General features: G+C 54.1%; 2 protein-coding genes across 2 annotated transcripts in view; one reads left to right on the forward strand and one right to left on the reverse strand.

The window, feature by feature from the left end:
* CASKIN2 (CASK interacting protein 2) overlaps window positions 1–13794 on the reverse strand; it is a 51455-nt gene extending 37661 nt beyond the window's left edge. Inside the window, exon 1 of the mRNA XM_084492034.1 lies at window positions 13431–13794. The gene's annotated coding sequence lies outside the window, so the exon portion shown is untranslated. The remainder of the gene's footprint in view (window positions 1–13430) is intronic.
* Window positions 7570–13982, forward strand: LOC311420798 (melanin-concentrating hormone receptor 1-like). The gene is made up of 2 exons (XM_084492054.1): window positions 7570–7838; window positions 10959–13982. The coding sequence occupies exons 1-2, from the start codon at window positions 7781–7783 to the stop codon at window positions 12005–12007; spliced, it is 1107 nt and encodes a 368-aa protein (XP_084348180.1). The 5' UTR covers window positions 7570–7780; the 3' UTR covers window positions 12008–13982.
* The last annotated feature ends 5604 nt before the right edge of the window (window positions 13983–19586 follow it).

Raw genomic sequence — 19586 nt, forward strand, 5'->3', positions numbered from 1 at the left:
AGGGCTGGCATCTGTGGGCGTCCCCTGCTCCTTCTCATGCAGGACAGCCCTTTCCTGGAGTCTCCAGGGGCTCACAGGTGGTTTCTGCTGCGTGTCCCAGACCTGGTGCTCCAGCTCCGTTCCCACTGCAGCCCGGGGACTGCAGACCTGGAGGTGTTTGGTTGTACCCAGAACCACCGAGGAGCCTCCACAAGTTGTTTGGGAGCGCAGCTCTGCAAATAAACACGGCTCAGCAACAGCTGGGACCCACTTCCCAGCCCTGTCCCCAGGAAGAGAGCACAGCAAGCACTTGTGGAGCTAAGCCGGGGGTACACCTAAGCTCTCCCCAGGCCCCAGCAGCTGTAATCCCTCCGTCACCCTCACCATGCCACTGTGCTGCGGCTCCAGCTGGAGGGTGCCCAAAGCCAGCGCCTCGGGCGTCCTCCAGGATTGCCCAGGGACTCGGGAGCGCCTCTGCCAACAGCACAGCGTCTAATCCATTTTGCCCGGTGCACGCTCACAGACTTGATTAATGTCTGAAATGAGCTCCATCCATCATCGGGGAGTAAAGGAGATTAACTCCGCAGCACGCCTGCCTCACGTTGATCCCATTCTCCAGGCCTCTTGATTAATGGCGAGGCCGCCTTATCTGTCAGGCCAGGAAACGCGAATATCCGGGCTGAGGGGGATGAAGGGAAGCACGGGCACTCGGGCTGCAGCATGCTGCCACCAGAGCCGTGCCGGCGAGCCCCCAATCCCCGTGCTCCCGGCCTCTCCACAGCCTCTGCTCTTTCCTGCTCTGCCCTGAGGGCAGGGAGGGCCGGAGGGAGAGCAGCCCCAGGCGGCTGATGCATCCCTGCAGGAATGCGGTGCAGAAAGCCAGCGGTGGGATCCATTTCCCTCGTGGGTCAGGGGGGCAGGCGTCGCTCTGCATCCACGGGGGGTTCAGATTTCAGGTGAGACTATTTGGAGGCTTGATGCAACCTGGGCAAACCTTCCCTGCAGGCTGCAGGTGAGGCTGGAGCTGACCGGCGCTGCAGAGGCCGCAGCCTCGTCCCCGAGAGGAGCGCTGTGAAGTGGATGCAGCAGATCAGCCAGGCCATCTGGATGGGCTCCAGCTCCTGCCCCTGGCTCGCTGCTGACGCTTCATTAACAGCTCCCTCCTTTCAGCTCCCGTCTCCTTGGCTTCTGCTGCGATCAGCTGGGCTGGAGTTTTGTTGTCCTGGTTTTTTTCCAAGTGGAAATTATTTCTCGTTTCTTTTAGCAATCAGGACACAGAGAAAGACGGGAGAGGAAGGAATTTCTAGGAGATGAAAGGGCTGGATTAAGGACACTGCTTTCGCTTTGTTATCCCTCTAGTGCAGCTAAGAAATTCCTTTCAGGAGGAGGCTTTAATTAACTACGTGTTTCTGACAGGCAAGGAACCTGCATCGGGAGATAGCTCTGGTTTCTTGGGTCTGCTAACAACTCCGGCTGCAGTGTCAGCAGCACAGATTCGCAGACACAGGCTCTCAGACAAAACTTCTCACCAAACATTTCAAATTGCTTTACAAAGGCACTGTCACCCCACTCTGGGAAAGAAGGCACAGCAGAAAAAAAAAAAAAAAAGACAGAAGCAAGGCACGTGCTGCCAGCAGGCACCGTGTGCACTGAACCACAGAGCCACGGTGGCTCAAGATGTGGGGCCGAGCCTTGGTGTAGAGGAATAACCCAGGGCAGGAGGCAGCAGAAATATCTCCAGTGCCTTCCAGACCAAGCGCCCTTCTCACACACCAGGAGAATCAGGGGAAGAGGAAAGAAAGAGGCCTGGTGGCAAACCGGGACATTTAGAAAGCATTACGCTGCTGTATCTGCATCCTGGACTGCCGCAAAACCCTTCAGGAACTGAGTCAATCAAAAATAACATTTGGGGCTGATTTTTATCCAGATGAACTCTCTCCAAGTATTTTAAGGCCACCAGCAAAACGGCCTGCTTCGGGCTTGTTTAACCCTTCTGCTGAAACCTGCACCAAGCCCGAAAGAAGCACCAGAGAACAGCAACCACCCCGGCTGTGTCCTGGGAGCCCGAGGTGCAGCAGCGGCCGTGGTGCTGAGCCCCAGCGGGGCACTGAGCGCCCCGTGCCCCGACCCGCTTCTTCCTTCCTGCAGCCTCCTGCGGGGAGCCGGACACGACACAGCAACGACCTGCACGGATTTCCAGAGGAAGTCTGCCTGCGTCTCACACAATGGCAGTAATTCCTGCAAGGGAAACGTCTCCCCTGGTCCCTCCGAGAACCGCGTTTGCCTTTTTTAACGCCGTGTTAAACAGGTAGCTCGTACCGAACCCTTGCCTTGCTCCTCTCTCTCCTGCCTTTCCACCTAATGAACTCCCAGCTGATAAACACACGCTCACTGCTGCTGCTGAACGCATGCCTCTGCTCCTAGCCCTGGGGCTGTGAAATGCTAAGTGGTTTACCAATTACTGTTTTCATAAATGATCGTCATTTTGCTTTTTCATTATCATTTTAAAAGGTTCCCACCTCTTCCGATGCCCCGAGCCACTGCCTGCAGCGGGGCAGATGTCTCGGCTCCCAGTGGCAGCACCCAGCAGATCTGGCTGGTGGTGTGCCAGGGGTGAGAGGGGCAAGGACCATCTGGCTGCTGCAGGGAGCAGCCTGCGATGGAGCCCAGCCTCCCCCCGTCAGGAGGCAGGTCCCCATCAGGAGGCTTTCCCATCCGATGCTATCAATGCTAACGGCTCCCCTCTCAACACAAGACCTCGCTCTCACTCGTGCTTTGTTTTGGATTTTACAAGTTCTGGGCCTCTCCTCTCCTCCAGCTTGAGGATTTCCTGGGAGACGCTACCAAACGCTTTCCCGGACTCATGTAAATTCAGCGCACCGCGGCTCCCAACATCAGCTGTGACTGCCCTCCTGCCCCTGCTCGGGGTCAGGCAGCAGGATTGCACTGTCTGGTTATAAAACACCACCTCGCGTTTTGATAGCTCTGTCATAAATCCTTGTGCTTGGATTTGCAATTTCATGTGACAGCTCTTCCCAGGCGGCGAGGGGAGTTTATCTCGTCTCCCTGACTTGAACCTCTCAGGCTTTTCAGTTTTGCTTCATCTCAGATCTGTAACGTCAGAGCAGCAGTTCAACACTATCATCATCCTCGCTGAAAGGGTAAGCAGAGCCATCGCCGTGGGTTGGGCAGACATCTATTCCTGTTTATTCCTCCCAACCCCTCCAGCAAAACAGCCTCTTGCCCTCCTCCCGAGCCCAGTGCGCAGCTATCCACAAGCTACAGATCTGAGCTGAAACTTTTGTTCCCGTTCAGATTCAGGAGGAATTCAAGTTCCAGCTGTCTCTGCCTTGTGCTAATGCCTGCTCTCATAAAAGGGAAGCCAGGCAACTAACACCATACCCTGAGGCTGGATTTGTCTCCCTCGTGGCTCCTGCCTGTTTCTGGCTGACACAGAGCTGCCTGCAGCTCCTTATCTTGGCCAGCGGGATCTGCCTGTTTCGCTGAGCATGCATCCACATCCCTGACCTCTGCACATTGGCCGCGGCCAGCCTGCGAGCCTCTCTGCTTCCCCGTCACGGGGTAAGCCCTGCTTGGCCCCTCCTTGTTATTTTTGGCTGTGCTTTTGTCTCTGGGATCCTCTCAGCTTTAGCAATGAAAACCAAACCACAGAAAGCTGCTGCCTTGGCCTTTGGCTCGCTGCGAGCAGCCAGAATGGGCAGAGGCTGAAGGCTAAAACCTCAAATTAGCAGCGTGGTGCTGGAATTAGGCAGGACTGACCAGGCAGCCCAGATCTTTCATTTCAGCAGGAGGAAGCCTGCAGGGAGAGAGGTGGCGGTCATCTCGCTTTGGATAAATGTCCACTTTGTTCTAATTAACAAGAAATCCAACGTGGATAACAAGCACTTAGGTAATTGTTGAGCTAAGTGTTCCTGTAAAGGCATGCCTGGCTTTGGGGAGCAGCTGAGAAAGGGAATTTACTCTGCTGCCTACATTAGAAATTCACACATGTGAGAGAAAACAGCCTGAGAGTTGGGAAAAGGGGGGTTTGCTCGGAGCTCAGCCTCAGGCCGTGGCTCCACGTTCATTAATACCAGCTTGGGGCAGCACCGAGCTCAGGGTAGCACTGCTCCGATTCAGGTCAGGCATCAGAATACGACAGCAAATTCTTTCCAGCCAGCCAGACAGACGGCACGAGCAGTGCACATCCAGACTGATGACAGCAAGACCTGAGTCACCACCAAGTTGCCTTGATGAAGCTGCTCCTAATTTATTTATTTTTTAAATCAAGTGATTGGATTCAGCACATATCTGTCTGTTCTGCTACAAACAGTCGTGCTGGGATAATCATTGCGGGGAGGTGTAGGAGATGCTGCCTGAGCCAGCGCTGCTGCAGAGAGAATTACTGTCAATTTTTGACCTCCAGCTCAGCAGGGGGGTTAGGGAAAATGTTTAACTTTGCCACGTGCGATTTTCTTTCCCTGTAGATGAGAAGTAATAGCAAAGACAGTTTCTAGGAAGAAGGGAGGTAAAAACAGATCAGTAGTTGGAAAATACCAATTTTGCCTGAAAAAGAGGAAGTGAGACTGATGTGCAGCTACTGCCCAGAGACACGAGCAGTCAGGCACTCAGCCAGGCTGGAGGGTCAACACATCACGTCTAACATCCCAAATGAAATCACGCCTGCCCCTCAGGCCATTGCAAGGGCTAAACTTCACTTATTACACCACTTGATCAATATAAACAAGGGCAAAGAGCTGAGCAGCAAGCAGAGCTCCATCCTGCCAGTCTGGCGTTGTGAATACGGAGACCAGGGAGCTACAGGGGAGGGTTCACAACTCAGCTCGCAGTTAAGGCTCCTCTCTCCAGGGTGCAAATCGGAGTAGTAGCTAGGTGCTAAATAAATATTAATTTCTCACCTAATGAGAAAGTATTCGGTGAAACAGCCAGGGAAAGGCTTCGGCAGTGCAGTAACAGAGGCTGGTGCTGTGCTCAACCCCCGGGGATGCTGCGGTTCTACTCGTACTGGGTAAGACAGGACCTCCAGCTGGGACAGACGCAGGAAATGGAGCTCATTACTGAAATGCAAGAGCCTTTCAGGGTTAAGCCACTGTTAAACAAGCCAGATTCATTCCCCAATCGCAGAATTTGCCTAGCAGCAGCCTTGGAAGATTACTATCTTTCTTCATAACAGTGATGTTGCAGACAGGATGGTTGAAGGATAGTTGTGATGCAGAGATTGCAGGAAGAAGTAATTGTTTGCTTTATAACCAAGGGCTGAACCCCATTTCCACGCCTAGGCTGTTGAGATGGCAGTTCCCTGATTTTACGTTAATTACTACATCTTTCGTTTAATTTAAGACATGTTTTCAAGGGGTTAACGTCTCAATCTTCCTTGTAATTACACGGAATGGTTAGTACAACTCCTCGGTTACATCCCCGGGTCCCCTGAGTGCCCATCCCTGCTCATTTCCAGCAGACGAGCACTCACAGAACTCGTCCTTTCCAGAGCTGCTGCCTCCGAATGCTCAGCCCGATAATGAGCTGATTGCCAGGCTGCACGTCGCTCACTGCTGCAGCTCCTGTTCCGCTCCTTCCACCTAACCCTTCAGCTCAGGGGGACTGGGAGACCACCCCTTCTTAGGGATGAGAACTTCCCCAGGCTGCTGACATAAAAAGGGAGGCCCAAACCTCATCGAAACCTGGCGATGAAGGCTCGGTAATCAAACAGGCAGGTGCGGGTGATGTGGACGCAGGGCGCTGAGCGCGGTGCTGTCACCACAGCTGACACGCGTGCGGCAGGGATGGAGTGGCTGGGGTTTGCCGTGCCCCTACAGCTGACAAGGAGGAATTACAGCTCCCCTCACACGCCAGGCAGTTTCACAGATGAACAATACTCGAGGATGCAAATTAAAAATAACGCTGTGCTTTAGGAACTGCTAAGGTTAAACAGCAGGTTCTTGCTTTGAAAGCTGAAAGAAAGATGGTTCCTCTCCCAAGAAAGGGAGTAGGAGCCTGTCTGTGCAGGGAAAACGTTTGGAGTAGCAGCAGCCCACCTGTTTCCCATGCGATCTCTGCACTTCAGGACTGGATTAGGCATAATCACACAAAGGCACTCGCTGCAGATGACTACGCCCTGTTCCCAACAGCTCTCCTGCCTTAACTCCATCATCCCGGTGCTCAAACGGTGGCTTGTTTGGCAGCAGTAACCCCAGACAGATGAGCACTAAGATTTACCCAAGATGTAAAAGGAAAAGGGTATTAAGAAAATATTCTGTGACTGAGAAGCGCCGCCTTTCCCACAGGCTGTGTGGGTTCAGAACTGCCTTACACACCACGGCTATCTGCTGGGGAGAAACCTGCCGGGCAAATCACTGACACAGTAACCCCGGAGACTCACTAAAACCCCCTCATGTAATATAAACGATGAACTGGCCCCATCCTGTCTCCAGTCCTTCAGAACCCAGGCAAAGCACGCTGCAGGTCTCTGTCTACCCGGCGGTCCACTAGAGGACAACCTAATAATGATGAACGGCTTCGGCTGACGTGGTGAAAGGCCCGCACTGTCTGTCAGATTTGCTGCTGTCAAACCTGACTCACAGCCCATGCTGGGCTTGTTGCTAGCACGTACACGGGGCCTCGTTTTTAATGGTAGGTGTCACTTCTGGTCCTGATTGATACAGACTTGCAAAGCCCCCCCACAATAAAATAAAAAATGGTCCCTACGGCTGGTGTCAGCCTTTGGTACTACAGAGAGAGGGAAGGAAAGGAGATTTCCGGGCAGAGATCTAAGTTTTTATGAAGTAAACCTAATCCTTTACACCGCACTAAACCACAGAGAAAGCTGCCTGTTGCTGCCGGTTTTCTTGCAGACTTCTGACACGACACCACACTTCTTCAGTGCAGGAAACATTTGGAGGTATGGAATGATCCGATGGCAACAGGTGATATATCAAACCATAACGGAGGAACGCAGCCCATGGACTAACAGCAGGCAGGAAGGATGACAAAATCATCAGCTCAGAGCCACGGGAAAGTGCAGGCTGCTGCTCTGACACTGCACCCAGAGCAGGGCACTCTCTCGAAACCCAGGGGGAGGGTTCTTGCCTGGTATTTTGGAGGCCAAAAGGAGGGGAGCACAAACAAAACCTGAGCTAGAGATCAAGCTGAGTACTGGAGCTAGGAAACAAATGAGCTGTAAGAGCAGAACACAGCAGAGGATTAATTACAAGTGAAGAATCTCAGGTGGCAATGAGAGGCAGAGGGGTGAGGAGGCCAAAACAACAGCTTTTGGAGGGCGACCTGGTGCCCCGACACCCCCCAGCCCCACTGGCGGGGCCTCGCCTATGACTCAGGGCCGAAAAGGGCCACGTGCGTCTGCGAGAGGAAAACCCACGGCGAACGGCGAGGGAGCCGAGCTGCTTAAAAGGCAAAAGCCGGTCCTCCTCTCCTCCTGACGCCAGCGAGAGGAGGCTGGCTGGCACGGGAGGCTGCGAGCCCCAGCCGGCCGTCGGGGGGGCTGCAGGAGAGCGATGCGAAGGGGCGCTCGGCGCAGCCGTCGGGAGGCAGCGGCCAGAGCTGGGCTGGGAGCCGGCGACCCTCGGCTGCCCCTCGGCGTCCTCTGGGCACCTCCCAGCCGCCGCCGGCTCGGCTGCTCCTCGCTGTCAGTACCTGCTTCGGGCTCGGCGGGGCGGGCGAGCGGAGAGCAGCGCTGCCGAGCCTCAGCTTCAGCCTCAGCCTCCCGCAGGACGGACCCCGGCGCCTCCGCCGAGCCCCCGAGGCCACCGCCTCGCCCCGTGCCATGGCCCCCGGTAACTCCTCGAGGAACTTCTCCGCGCCGGAGGCTCGGAACGGCTCAGGTGAGAAGGGGGGGAAAGGAGGGAGAGGTCCCGGGGATGGGGCCCCGGGGATGGGGTCCCGCGGAGGCTGCCCGGCCTCGCACCTCTCGGAGGCCGGGAGCCTTCAGCACCGGCGGGGGGACAGCTCCGGGCCCCGGCCTCCGGCACCGCCTGGCCCCGCAGCCTCCGGGCCCCGGAGGCAGGGAGGGGAGGCTGGAGCCCCGCCGGCCTCCGGGGAGGGGAGGCAGGAGCCGAGAACCAGCAGGGAGGGGAGCAGAGAGCATCCCCCCGCAGCCTCCTGTTCTCTCCACTCAGGTCGGTGGTGGAGGGGCGGGCAGGGCGGTCCTGAAGGGTACAAGGTGGTGGAAGACCCCCCCCAGAAGGTGGCTGCAGGGGGACTTTTATGTCTTCTCCCTCCATGGGTCCTATAGAACCTAAAAGTAGGGTTGTGGTGTTTCCTCCTGAAAGGCACCGAGGACGCAGCTCGCTATGTGTCGGGGCATGGCTGAGGACAACAATCACTTTTGGATAAAAGATGAATGCTGGTCCTTGCTGAGTTCACACAGTGTGGTCCCCTCTGGGGCTTTTCAGGAGCAGCAGGGCAGCCACAAACCTCCAGGCAAGGAGAAATCAATGCCTCAGAGTAGCTGCTTCTGTGTACAAACAGACACTCGGATCCGCACAGAAGCAGCATTGAAAATTCAGATTCAATCGTTTCTAAAGCCTCTTTGTTCTTGAGATGAGAGAACTTTCTGAGTATTTGACAATCATCTACTTCTCACTCCATCCCATAATACACACGCAAACTCCAGCTTCATGCTAGCCTCCAGCTAATAACGCTTGAAACTCCTGCCTGTATGAACACCGACATCAGGCAAGCTGCTACAGCACGACACACAGCTGCCTTCCACGCACAGCCCTCGGGCCTGCACACACTTCGCTCTAAGGCCAGCTGAGCTCACTTGAAACCTTACAGGGTCACCGTGAGCACTGCTATTACACTGCAAAAAAGGGTCATTTTGTCCCAATTTTCAGCTAAAGCAGCAGCCTTCACACTTGAATCATATAATCCACTCCCACCACGTTCTCAGCAAAGTTTGGGGCTAAAAGAAGGGCGAGCAGAGCTCCCAGCAGCCACCCACAGAATAGCAGAACCACATTTGGCATCCCCCAGCATTCAGGTGTGAGACCTGCCTGTCTGTTCAGGGGATGCACAAGCTGGATGCTGAAGAGTAAGTATCAGGTCTCAGTAGGATGCTGATAACGCTTAGCTATCGATAGCCGCTTATCAGGGGGCATTCCCTTGCATTGAAGAGCAGCCAGGAGGAACAAGGACCATTAACTCCCCCACGTAGCCCAGACCAGGCTTGTTTCCCCTATGACTGGCTTTCACCTTTACCTTCAGGCCCCTGGCAGTCCTGCTCTGTGCCCCGCTGGCTGATCTGCCCTCAGCACGAAAGCTTTCAGACCAAGAGGCACAGCAACAGCTCTGCCGGAGCCTGCCCTCGTGTACACCTATGCTGACTGCGTCCTAGTGGCAGAAACATGGGGCAGCGGCAGCTCATGCCCCACTGCTAGGAGCTCTGAAACACCACGCAGGGGTGCTAGGACACGCACACACTTCTCCAGCCAAGGGCCAGACCAGTGGTGCAGCCTCAGTTATTTTGCCAACTCAATCAAGCTCATCTGGCACACCAAAGTAAATCCGCAGACATTTGTACTCAAGAATTGTAGGTGTCAGCAAATAGCACCCTGAACAGACACCACTTTGGCAGTGAACGCTTTAGGAGTATCTTGTCTCACTTCATCTCCTTTCCAGTATTTCCCTCAGTTACGCTGGAGGAGCTCACTCCTGACCTCACTCCTACAGGTGGAGGCTGCTGAGAAGCAATCGTAGAGGAACTGACAAGCGTTTCCAATCACTTTGAATCATCTGCGACTCAATGAAAGGCTCTGGGGCTGTCACGCATGTCTTCATAACAGCCACACAAATTACTCACACAAAGCCTTCCCATAAAAACAATAAAACAGGTCCCAGAGGAAGGAAGGGAGTAATGAGATGCAACGAGGCTTGCCTCAGCTGAGCAGGCTGATTTGGGACTCACACCGCGCACGTGGCACTTGCACAATGCAGAGCACCTCGAGCAGTGCCTCAGATACAACCCGATGGGCACAAGAGCAGAAATCTGTCGGTTGGCACTGCGGGCTCGTGGCTTCGGTGTGATTTTAAACCCTGGTAGGGACGAGGAGAACGTGACTTTGATTATGTCTGGGTCTCTCACCTCAACAAGCAATATTTAAGTATTGGTGCTGATAAGCCAAGTGCTATCAGGCAATAATTCTGCCTTGGAAATCCACCCACATCCACAACCCAGAGAGAGCAGCTTTAAGACGTGTTTTTGCTCCTTGTAGAGGTGGGGCATTCCCTGATTTAGGACCACGCTGAAACCTACTCCAAACCCTCCCCGCCCCCCCCACCTGGATTTCTTCTACACGGAACCTAGAGAAAGGGAGAGGGGCAGGGAAGGAGGCCAGGAAAGAGGCGTGCTCCAGCCTAATCCTGCTGGGCCACAGCCGCAGTACGGTCCCAGATCTCCCCATTTAGATAAGCATTAGTTACGTGCCAGCACAGTCAATGAACTTTGTCTCGTACTGAATGACAGATAAACCACCCGACAGACAAACTGAAGTTTACTGACAGCAGCTTGATTGTCCGCTGTATCTGGCTTTTGGCACCCAGGTAGAGGCTTGCTTCTCCGGTGTGCAAAGCTGCCCCGTGCACCGCCTTCCAAACAGGGTGGACATCCAATATTCCCAGGAAAGTCACTATCAGTTCCCTGGGGGACGCTGGCAGGAGCAGAGGCAGACCAGCCTGATGTCAGCCCCCAGCAAGGCTGGGGTTGTTTCAGGGCAGGACTGAAATACGTCAGGAGAGCTGAGGAAAGATGCCTACAGAGCCAGTAAGACTTGGGGTGGGGTGGGGGGTGTCACATCCTCAGCTAAGCCTCCTCAAGGACAGCAGTGTCTTAAACATCTCTCCAGGCTATGTCTTCGAGGGGGATCCAGATCCAAAACAGTGCAAGCAGACATATCTTGAGGTGGTCTCTGGGTTGCACTGATGATTTTGGTTTGTTTTGGCAGTAGCAGAGAAGCCAGCACCGTACACCAACGTGATCATGCCCAGTCTCTTCAGCATCATCTGCTTCCTGGGCATCGTGGGGAACCTCATCGTCATCTACACTATTGTCAAGAAGAAGAAGCTGAAGTGCAAGCAGACCGTGCCCGACATTTTCATCTTCAACCTCTCCATTGTGGATCTCCTCTTCCTCTTGGGCATGCCCTTCCTCATCCACCAGCTCCTAGGCAATGGCTCGTGGTACTTTGGAGCTCCCCTGTGCACCATCATCACTGCCCTGGACACCAACAGTCAGATCACCAGCACCAACATCCTCACCGTGATGACCCTGGATCGTTATCTAGCCACGGTCTACCCTCTAAAATCCACCTACGTCCGGACTCCCTGTGTTGCAGCTCTCGTTATCTGCTTGGTGTGGCTGCTCTCCTTCCTGACGATCATTCCCGTGTGGATGTACGCAGGCCTTATGCCTCTGGAGGATGGGACAGTCCGCTGCGCTCTCCTGCTTCCCAACCCAGAGACTGATATTTACTGGTTCACCCTCTACCAGTTCATGCTGGCATTTGCCGTGCCGTTGATTGTAATCTGCGTGGTCTACTTCAAGATCCTGCAGCACATGGCCACCACCGTGGTCCCATTGCCCCAGAGGAGCCTCCGGGTACGTACCAAGAAAGTCACCCGCATGGCGGTTGCCATCTGCTCTGCCTTTTTCATTTGCTGGGCCCCCTTCTACATCCTCCAGCTGGTTCACCTCGGCATTGACACCCCGTCCATGGCCTTCTTTTACGCCTACAACTTTGCCATAAGCTTGGGCTACGCCAACAGCTGCCTCAACCCCTTCCTCTACATTACCCTCAGCGAGACCTTCAAGCGCCAGTTCTTAGTGGCCATCCGCCCCGCAAAAGAGCCATGTCGCAACAGCAGCTCCGTCAACAACAACAGCATGACAGATGCCAGCGTATGCCTAAAACTGGCGCCAGAATCCACTCAGCAGACCCAGTTTCTGGAGGACTTTTCCCCACGTTCACTGCCCGTGACCGTGGCTGTTCACTAGGGGACACTGAAGTCACCGCAGCAGAAAGCTTTCCGATCTGTGTGCTTCTGCTAGGCGGAGCAGCAGCTTCAGGCAGTTCTTGGTGAAGCGTGTAACTCCAGGCTTCCACCTCCAGGAGTCCAGGTGCCTCCCTTCTCCATCGCAGGGCTCTGCTCCTCCGCTGCCCTGGGTTTCCCAGATGCTGCACACCGCTGCTTCTTTCCACCCCTGCACAGCAGGGCTCTTCTGTCACACAAGACTTCGGGCCCCCAGAGAGGATGAATGGAAAAGAGAAAAAGGACAGAAGGATTTCAAGGGGGAACGTCACGCTGGAAGAGCAAAACCTCTACCAACAGCACTGCCCAAAGACTCCCCGCTTCTTGGCACGGCCGGTGTTCTAAGCACCATGACAATGTGGAGCCTCTGGATTCAAAACTCGAGCCTTCAAAATACAACTTTGTGTACTTGTTCTCTGTATTTGAGCTGGGGACTTCGATGCCTGTGCTCATATCCTGGAAGCAAATTGAAGTGAGAGCAATTTTGGGGCCAGGTGTCTCACCTAGGTCTGCCTGCTTGGCCTTTCGGTCCGGCACCATCTGCCTCCAGTGGTTGTATTGTTTGGCAACCAAGGTACTTTCAGAAACTGGCTAATTTTGATGCTAATCCTAACTATTTCAAGCAAAATCAGGCAGATAGAAATTGCACTGCTTCAAGGGACTGCGAGCAATTCTCAGAACTACTGCTGCTAACACCAGACTTGTGGCTTTTCATGCCAATGAGCCGATTTTCACACTGCTAGTTCCTCCTGCTGCTCGTGCCTCGCAGTCTGCATGGCCATCAGGGAACCCCAGGTACAGGGCTTTAAACCTGACTGTAAAACACAGCGTGCAGAGGTCTGTGGATCAAGAAGATGTGGAAAGGCAGCTCAGAGGAAGCAGAGCTGCTTACGCAGCTTCTTCAAAATAAAAAAAATGCTTTAAGAAAAGTTAGAGGGAAAATTAAATGTCTAGTTTGCATATGAGGCTTTAACAGTTGAAGATTAGGAAATTGCTTTGCTCTTTACAAAGACTAGAGAAAAGCCAGCACAGATCAGCTAGAGGCAGGGGATTACAATGATTGAGACTCCTGGGGAATAGTGCAGGCATTGTTAAACACCTTGTCAAACATGGAGGAGCTGTTTGTTGCAGATTAATTTAATATAAAAAGGCATTAAAAACATCTCACAGCACAGAAGAATTTGTTACCACACTTCTGGTTTCATGCTGCCAGCCACCCACGATACCCCCAGAACAGAAATCCACCCTTACACAGCCAGACTGCCACCTGCACACGACTTCTGAAGCCTTCAGGTGCCCCCAGTGCACGCAGCGTGCTTGCAGGGATTTTTAAACACAGCCAGTATTTCATTCCACACCCCGCGGAGAACAAACAGCCATTCACTCACCTCTAGCGATCAGAGCAGATCAGAACAAACCTCGTAACAGGGGCCCTGCATTTCCACTCCAGGCTCTGCCAGCTTCCACCCCCCACAGAAGCATGTCCACACTGCGCCTCTGGTATTTTGTCAATTTTCTCCCCTTCTTTCCCTGGACAATAAAGCCAGACAGGCACGTAGAGAGATCTCAAGCTACAACTTTAAAACTCTTCACCCCATTTTAACTTCCAGGAATTTTCACCTGTGCTGCTTTTCATGGGACTTCTTTGCTCTTTGGTCAGTATTTTCCCTGAAGAGCTCAGGAGCAAAGGTCAAGGAAGCCGTGTGCTGTGCCAAGGCAGACCTGCTCTCGAGACAAGCGAAAGCATTGTTGTGAGTTTCTTCTACAAGGAAGTCAAAGGGAGGACTGGGACTCTTATCTGTGAAAGGTGGTAAAGGTTGAGTGCTTTTTTCCCCTCCTTTAATACCAGCAGAGAGGAAAGCGTAAGGGAAAGGAAAAACAACTGAACTGTCAGAGCTCTCAGAGCAGCATATTAAAGATGTTATCTCGCTTACGGTAAAGGTGTTTATGGCTGAGCCAATCTATTCCCATCCTAAATGAGTCAGGCTGACCTGCTGTGGCCTTGCCCCATGCTCAAAACCCCCGGGGCACAGGGGGCTAACCAAGGAGCAAGGCCAGGACCAGCTGGAGCAGTGCTGGAAAGGGGCTCTGTGGGGAAGGCCTTTTCCAGACCCCATCACACCGACGTCAAGGCACAGGACGCTGGCACCTCCCCAGGCTGGAGTCCTCACATAGATGAGATCTAAAAGGGGAGCAGCTGTGCTACACAGGCCTGATCCCAGCGCCAGGGATGAGGGTTCCCCGTTTAGCCTGAGACCCCAGAGAGGCACCTGCCCCTTCCCCGTTATGTTCCTCCCACCCACCTGCGAGGATTCCTTGGCCCAGATGTCCAAATGCTGCCTGCGGGCTCCCTCCCTCCCCACGTACATCCCTAACAACCGCAGCAAATGCTCCTCAGGAAGACAGGGATGCAGACACCTGTGGATGTGCTGGGAAGAGAGGTGCAGACAGGAAGCAAAGCAAAGAACAGACAGCATACAGCTTTTTGCCACATCCCCTAGATCACCCCAAAGCACTGGGCAAGATGAACAGAAGCTGCTCCTTTGAACCCAAACCTTTTGCTCAAAGGCTTTCAGAGGTGTCCCCCCTACCTACATGGTTATAGGGACTTCTGGTAGCTAAATAGCCTCCGTTTAGCCAGTGCTCCTCTGCTGCCTCCCTAGCAGTGACCTCTCCTGCCCTACTGCTGCGTGGGATGCAATGGGGGGACACGATTACTGCCAGACACCCTCCCCAGAGACCACCTGCAAGGACTCAGACACAGCCTTGCTGCTGAGGAGCCGCACGCCCCCCTGCCAGCCGGGCCACATCCAGCCCCAGCCCTCCTCCAGCACCCTGCCCCAGAGCTCAGCACGGCATTTTCTGCCCCACACCCCCTCTGTGGGGCCGACCCTAAACATCCTACCCCTTTCCCCTATTTCCCAAAGCAGATTCTGTTGAGTCAAAGAGCCTGTCGGTGTTCTGATCCATACCCAGCTTTACCTCTTTGTCTATCCTGCTCTTCATATTTGTTACGTGATGCCCCTGCCCCATCTCAGTGCCCCCGCTGCTGATTGCAGAGGCAGAACAAAAGGCACGGCTAAATAGAAAAGGACACAGCTACTGGCACGGAGATGGGCAGCCCGTGCTGCAGTCTGTGTGAAAGGCGCGGGGAGCAGGGCGCAGAGATAACGCAGCGTGTTTCCCTGCAGCCCTGCCTCTTGTAGGCAGCCCTTTGTCTCCTGTGCTTGAGAGGAACTGAAGGAAATCCAACTGAACAGCCAGGAGGGAGGCGGGGGGGAAAGGGTGGTAGAAAGAACCTATTCAGTCTAGTTGCTTGGTTCAAGAGCCTGCCATTCTGGACGAGACAAATTTCCTTGGCTCTTTTCACCAGCACTTTTGCTGGGTGTTTGCTAGCCGCCTCGGCAGGCAGCAGGATGACAGATGGGTTCACTCTCCACCCACTCCTGTTCCCCTCCTCGTCCTTTGAGGTGCGACTGAAGTTACATGTCACAGCACTGCTCTCAATAAACTCCCTCAGGGGGCATATGGTCCAGTTCATTTACCTCTACTTCCCAGGCTAGCAGCAGAGCCCTCTTCGGCAGCTGCCTGCAGCGTTCATTCCCTGGCTCGTCCTTCTCCCTTACCTCTTCTCCACTATCCACATCCCCATGGGGTAATAAAGCCTTCTCCTGCCTGCCCCACTGTCGCAGCTCTATGGGAAGGACAAGCTGAGGTCCCCAGAGCCCTGCCGGGCAGCAGGTTGGTGATGTCCATCCCCAAACACCGCTCTCTGCCTGAAGTCTCTGCCCAGGAGCACTCGCAGCCCTGACGGGGAGCGAGCCCGCGCTGCGGGCTGGGGAGGGGGGAGCCCGGGTGACTCACGGCCCCTGGGACGCAGCCAGGCTGACTAACGGTGTCTCATCAGTCCTCCCGGGTGGTTAATTGGATGAATTGCATTCAACAGACTCACCGGTGGGAGACGAGCCATGCCACAGGTACAGATACGCTCCCAGCCCACTCGCTTCATGGTAACCCTCCCGCCAGATGTGGGGACCACACAGCACTGCCCTTCCTCGCTCACCCTGCTCCTCCTGCAGCCTGTCCTCTTGCTCCATCGCTGCTGCAGGGCTGGAGGGGGCACAGACAGCACAGGGAAGTCTCACTGGTGGGTGATGTGAAAGGGTGGGGGGCTCAACTGGAGCCCCCATCTCTGAGGGGGGAGCCCCTGGGTGCCTCCAGGTGACATTAAGGCATTTGGAAACCGTACTCGGAACAGAAAGCTCTCTGCACCACTGGGGGAAAACCTTTTGAAGAGACGTAGACCCTCATTACAGGGGGGCATTAGAGATGATAGCTGCTTTTAAAGTCTTTGTACCCTGCCCAGATGCCATTTGGGAAACTGCTCCTGCAATCACACAGGGCCTGTAGTTGATCCCCTCAGCGCCTCTTACCCGTGCAACACAGCGGCTATGGAAATCGCCACCCCTCATCTCCCGAGAGGGAATGGCTCCCCCAGAAAGGCAGAATTGGGCTTCAACAACTGCACAGTCACACCGGAGAGGTGGCTGACTGCAGCATGAGGCGTGAGGGTGAGCACAGAGCGCTGCTTTCCAAAGCGCTTCTGGACACGTTGAGGACAGGGACATGCAGAGGACAGCCCTGGAGAAGCCTCCAGGGCCACCAGCTCAGCTCAGTACATCTTACTGCCTCTAAACGTAGTTAGGCTGTGCTGCAACCTGATGCTGGAGAAATGCCAGCGCTCCCTGGGGTCGGGAAGGATTCCTCCAAAAGCAAAGTCCGGCTGCATCAGCATCGCCCTCCCCACGCACAGGCGCCGAGCAGCGCAAGCACTGCTGGAGGCTCAGGGCTCAGCCCTGCAGCTCCACACAGGGTGAGAGCCCCAGGGATGAGAGCCAGGCTCTGCCCCTTACATCGGGGTGAGGTTGAGTTTACCCCACAGCAGCGGGGGTTTTAGCACAAGGAACAGGGAGCAGACTGCACCCTGGCTACTGAGCGCATCACCCAGCGCCCCGTGAGAAAGGAGGCCTGCACGGTCTGGTGCGACAAACACCTCCAGGGCACGGGATTTTCTGAGCTTTGATTCAGCGGTGACACACACGGGTTTTGGTTTAGGCCTTAACTTAGTTTTAAGTGGAAGAAATGAGGTTTACCAGATGAGTCAGCCCTTCCCTCCAACCCCTGCTCTTCTGTCCCCTGCAGGTTTCCACTCACAGGGTAGGGAGGGCTGACAGTCAGTGACATCACTTTCATTATCCTAATGTTTTGTTGTTATTGAATTGTTTTTTTCCCTAAGTTTGAAGGAGGTTTTATGATTATCTTCCTACACGCGCTGCTTGAAGCACAGCAGCTTAGCAACACAAGGCTGCCAGGCCCTGCTCCACCAGAAACTTGACAGGGGAAAGCAGGGCTCTCTTTGAGTAGGGAGAAAAGGGAAAAGCACTGGTGAGAAGAGCAAAGAGAGAACTCCTGCCCCATCCAGCAGCAGTGCTTGTGACACCCACGCCCCACTGCAGGATGCAGCCCTGTAACTTCTCTCCCATTGGGCTTGAGCACAGAAAGCCAAACACCAGCAGTTGTGTGTCCATTTTGGTACAGAGCACGTGGCAGGGATGAACAGCGTGGAAGCGATGGGTGAAGTTAGCATCAATGAGAGCTTCCTAAAGCTCTTATCCACTTATTTTGTCAGGAGATTGGTTCTTGGTGCACCTTGTACAGAGCCAGGTCTCTCCCCCAGGTGAAACAGGTTTGAAAAGGAGCAGATGGGTCACATCGCGCCTCCCTCTGCCCTTCTCCCCTGCCTCAGAAATGAAGACTTCAGGTTTCAGCATGTGCAGCCCCTTTTGGGGCTGTTTAACAAAGATCTAGCCTTTACGCAGCTTCCTAGCCCCTAATCCCAGACTCAGATCTCCGAGCGCTCTGGCAGCACAAACACGTTGTGTTATCAACAGGAAACTGCTTCAGGAGGGGAAAAAAGGCCTAAAATGTCACCTCTCAGAGAGGGAACAAGTCGCCCATCCTTCGCTTTTATTCAAGGCCAGATACTTTTCCCCAGCCAACCACTGCCATTGGAGAAAGTACACAAACGTTTGCTCCCGGGCTGAGACGCGCTGTGCCAAGCCAAGGCCCCCAGCCAATACTGCCACAATATCCACGTTTAAGAACACAAACACTGGCAGCTCAGGGAGAAGGGACCCATTTGCTGGAATTAATATTCAGTCTTTCTGCAGCATGGGAAACATCAATTGTTCCGTGTGAAATGAATTACGTGTCTTTCTTGGGGGGATTTTAATGAGACCTCCCCCCTCTTTCCCTGACACTCTCAGACTCCGGGTAAAAGGAAAAAGCAAAACAACATTCCAGCATCTCCCCATCAACCTTGCATCGTAATGGCCCAATCAGGGTAATTAGGATGTCTCCTATGTGCTCGGGGAGGCTTTACCCAGCAAATCCAGCCTGCCGTTCATTATTTTGTCGCAGCATAGCTAATTACTCCTGTTTTCTTAACAAGGAGAGGGAAAGGGAGCAGACCAGCATTGCACACAGTCAGGAAAAGGGCTATGCCAAGTCAGCAGGTTGTGGCTTTACCTCTGGTCCTACTGGGAGACCTAGGAGGTCTTGAGGAGCACTGATGGCTAAAGGACTGGAAAAGAGGCCAGCCTGGGTTCTTAGAGGGCAATGACCAGCACAAGGAGCTGTATGCCCCGAGACCCCTTTATCTTCACACTCCATCAGAGCAAAATACCTTGCTGTAGCGAGGTGGGGGTTGGTCTGTTCTCCCACGTGCCTGGTGACAGGACGAGGGGGAATGGGCTTAAGTTGAGCCAGGGAAGTTTTAGGCTGGATGTTAGGAATAACTTCTTCACTGAAAGAGTTGTGAGGCACTGGAACAGGCTGCCCAGGGAAGTGGTGGAGTCACCATCCCTGGAAGTCTTTAAAAGACGTTTAGATGTAGAGCTTAGGGATATGGCTTAGTGGGGACTGCTAGCGTTAGGTCAGAGGTTGGACTCGATGATCTTGAGGTCTCTTCCAACCTAGAAATTCTGTGATTCTGTGAAAAGGGCAGCTGGGCCTCCTGCCAGTGGCTCCAGTGCCAACTTAAGCACAGGTGAGAGCAAAGACACGTGTGTAAAACCCCGGTGAGACACTGCACAGCCCATTGGAGCAGGAAAGCATCACACACTACCATGACAGGGAACACAAACACGAGCCTTTCTGAAGGCTGCTGGAAGCTGTGCAGGTTCTTTTCCATCGCATTGTCCTCCTGCACTTATAGCTCAGGAGTATGGCCACAGTTCCCCAGGTTCAGATGGCAAACCCTGTAAGACCTCCTACCATCACAGTACAGGGTCCCAGCACAGATCCTACTGCTGGAGAAGTGCTCTGGGTGCCTCTGCAGCCCGCCTCTCAGCCGCTAACACCTGCAGACCAGCAGCCTGATTTACCATCTTCCCTGCCCACATGGCGCTGGGTTCAATTTCAGATGTGCTAGGACTGGATTAGAGCCCTGCTGCTGGTACCCTGCTCCCTTCCCATCTCCAGGT

Source organism: Aythya ferina (assembly GCF_964211825.1).
Source record: "Aythya ferina genome assembly, chromosome: 18".
NCBI classification, from domain to species: domain Eukaryota; kingdom Metazoa; phylum Chordata; class Aves; order Anseriformes; family Anatidae; genus Aythya; species Aythya ferina.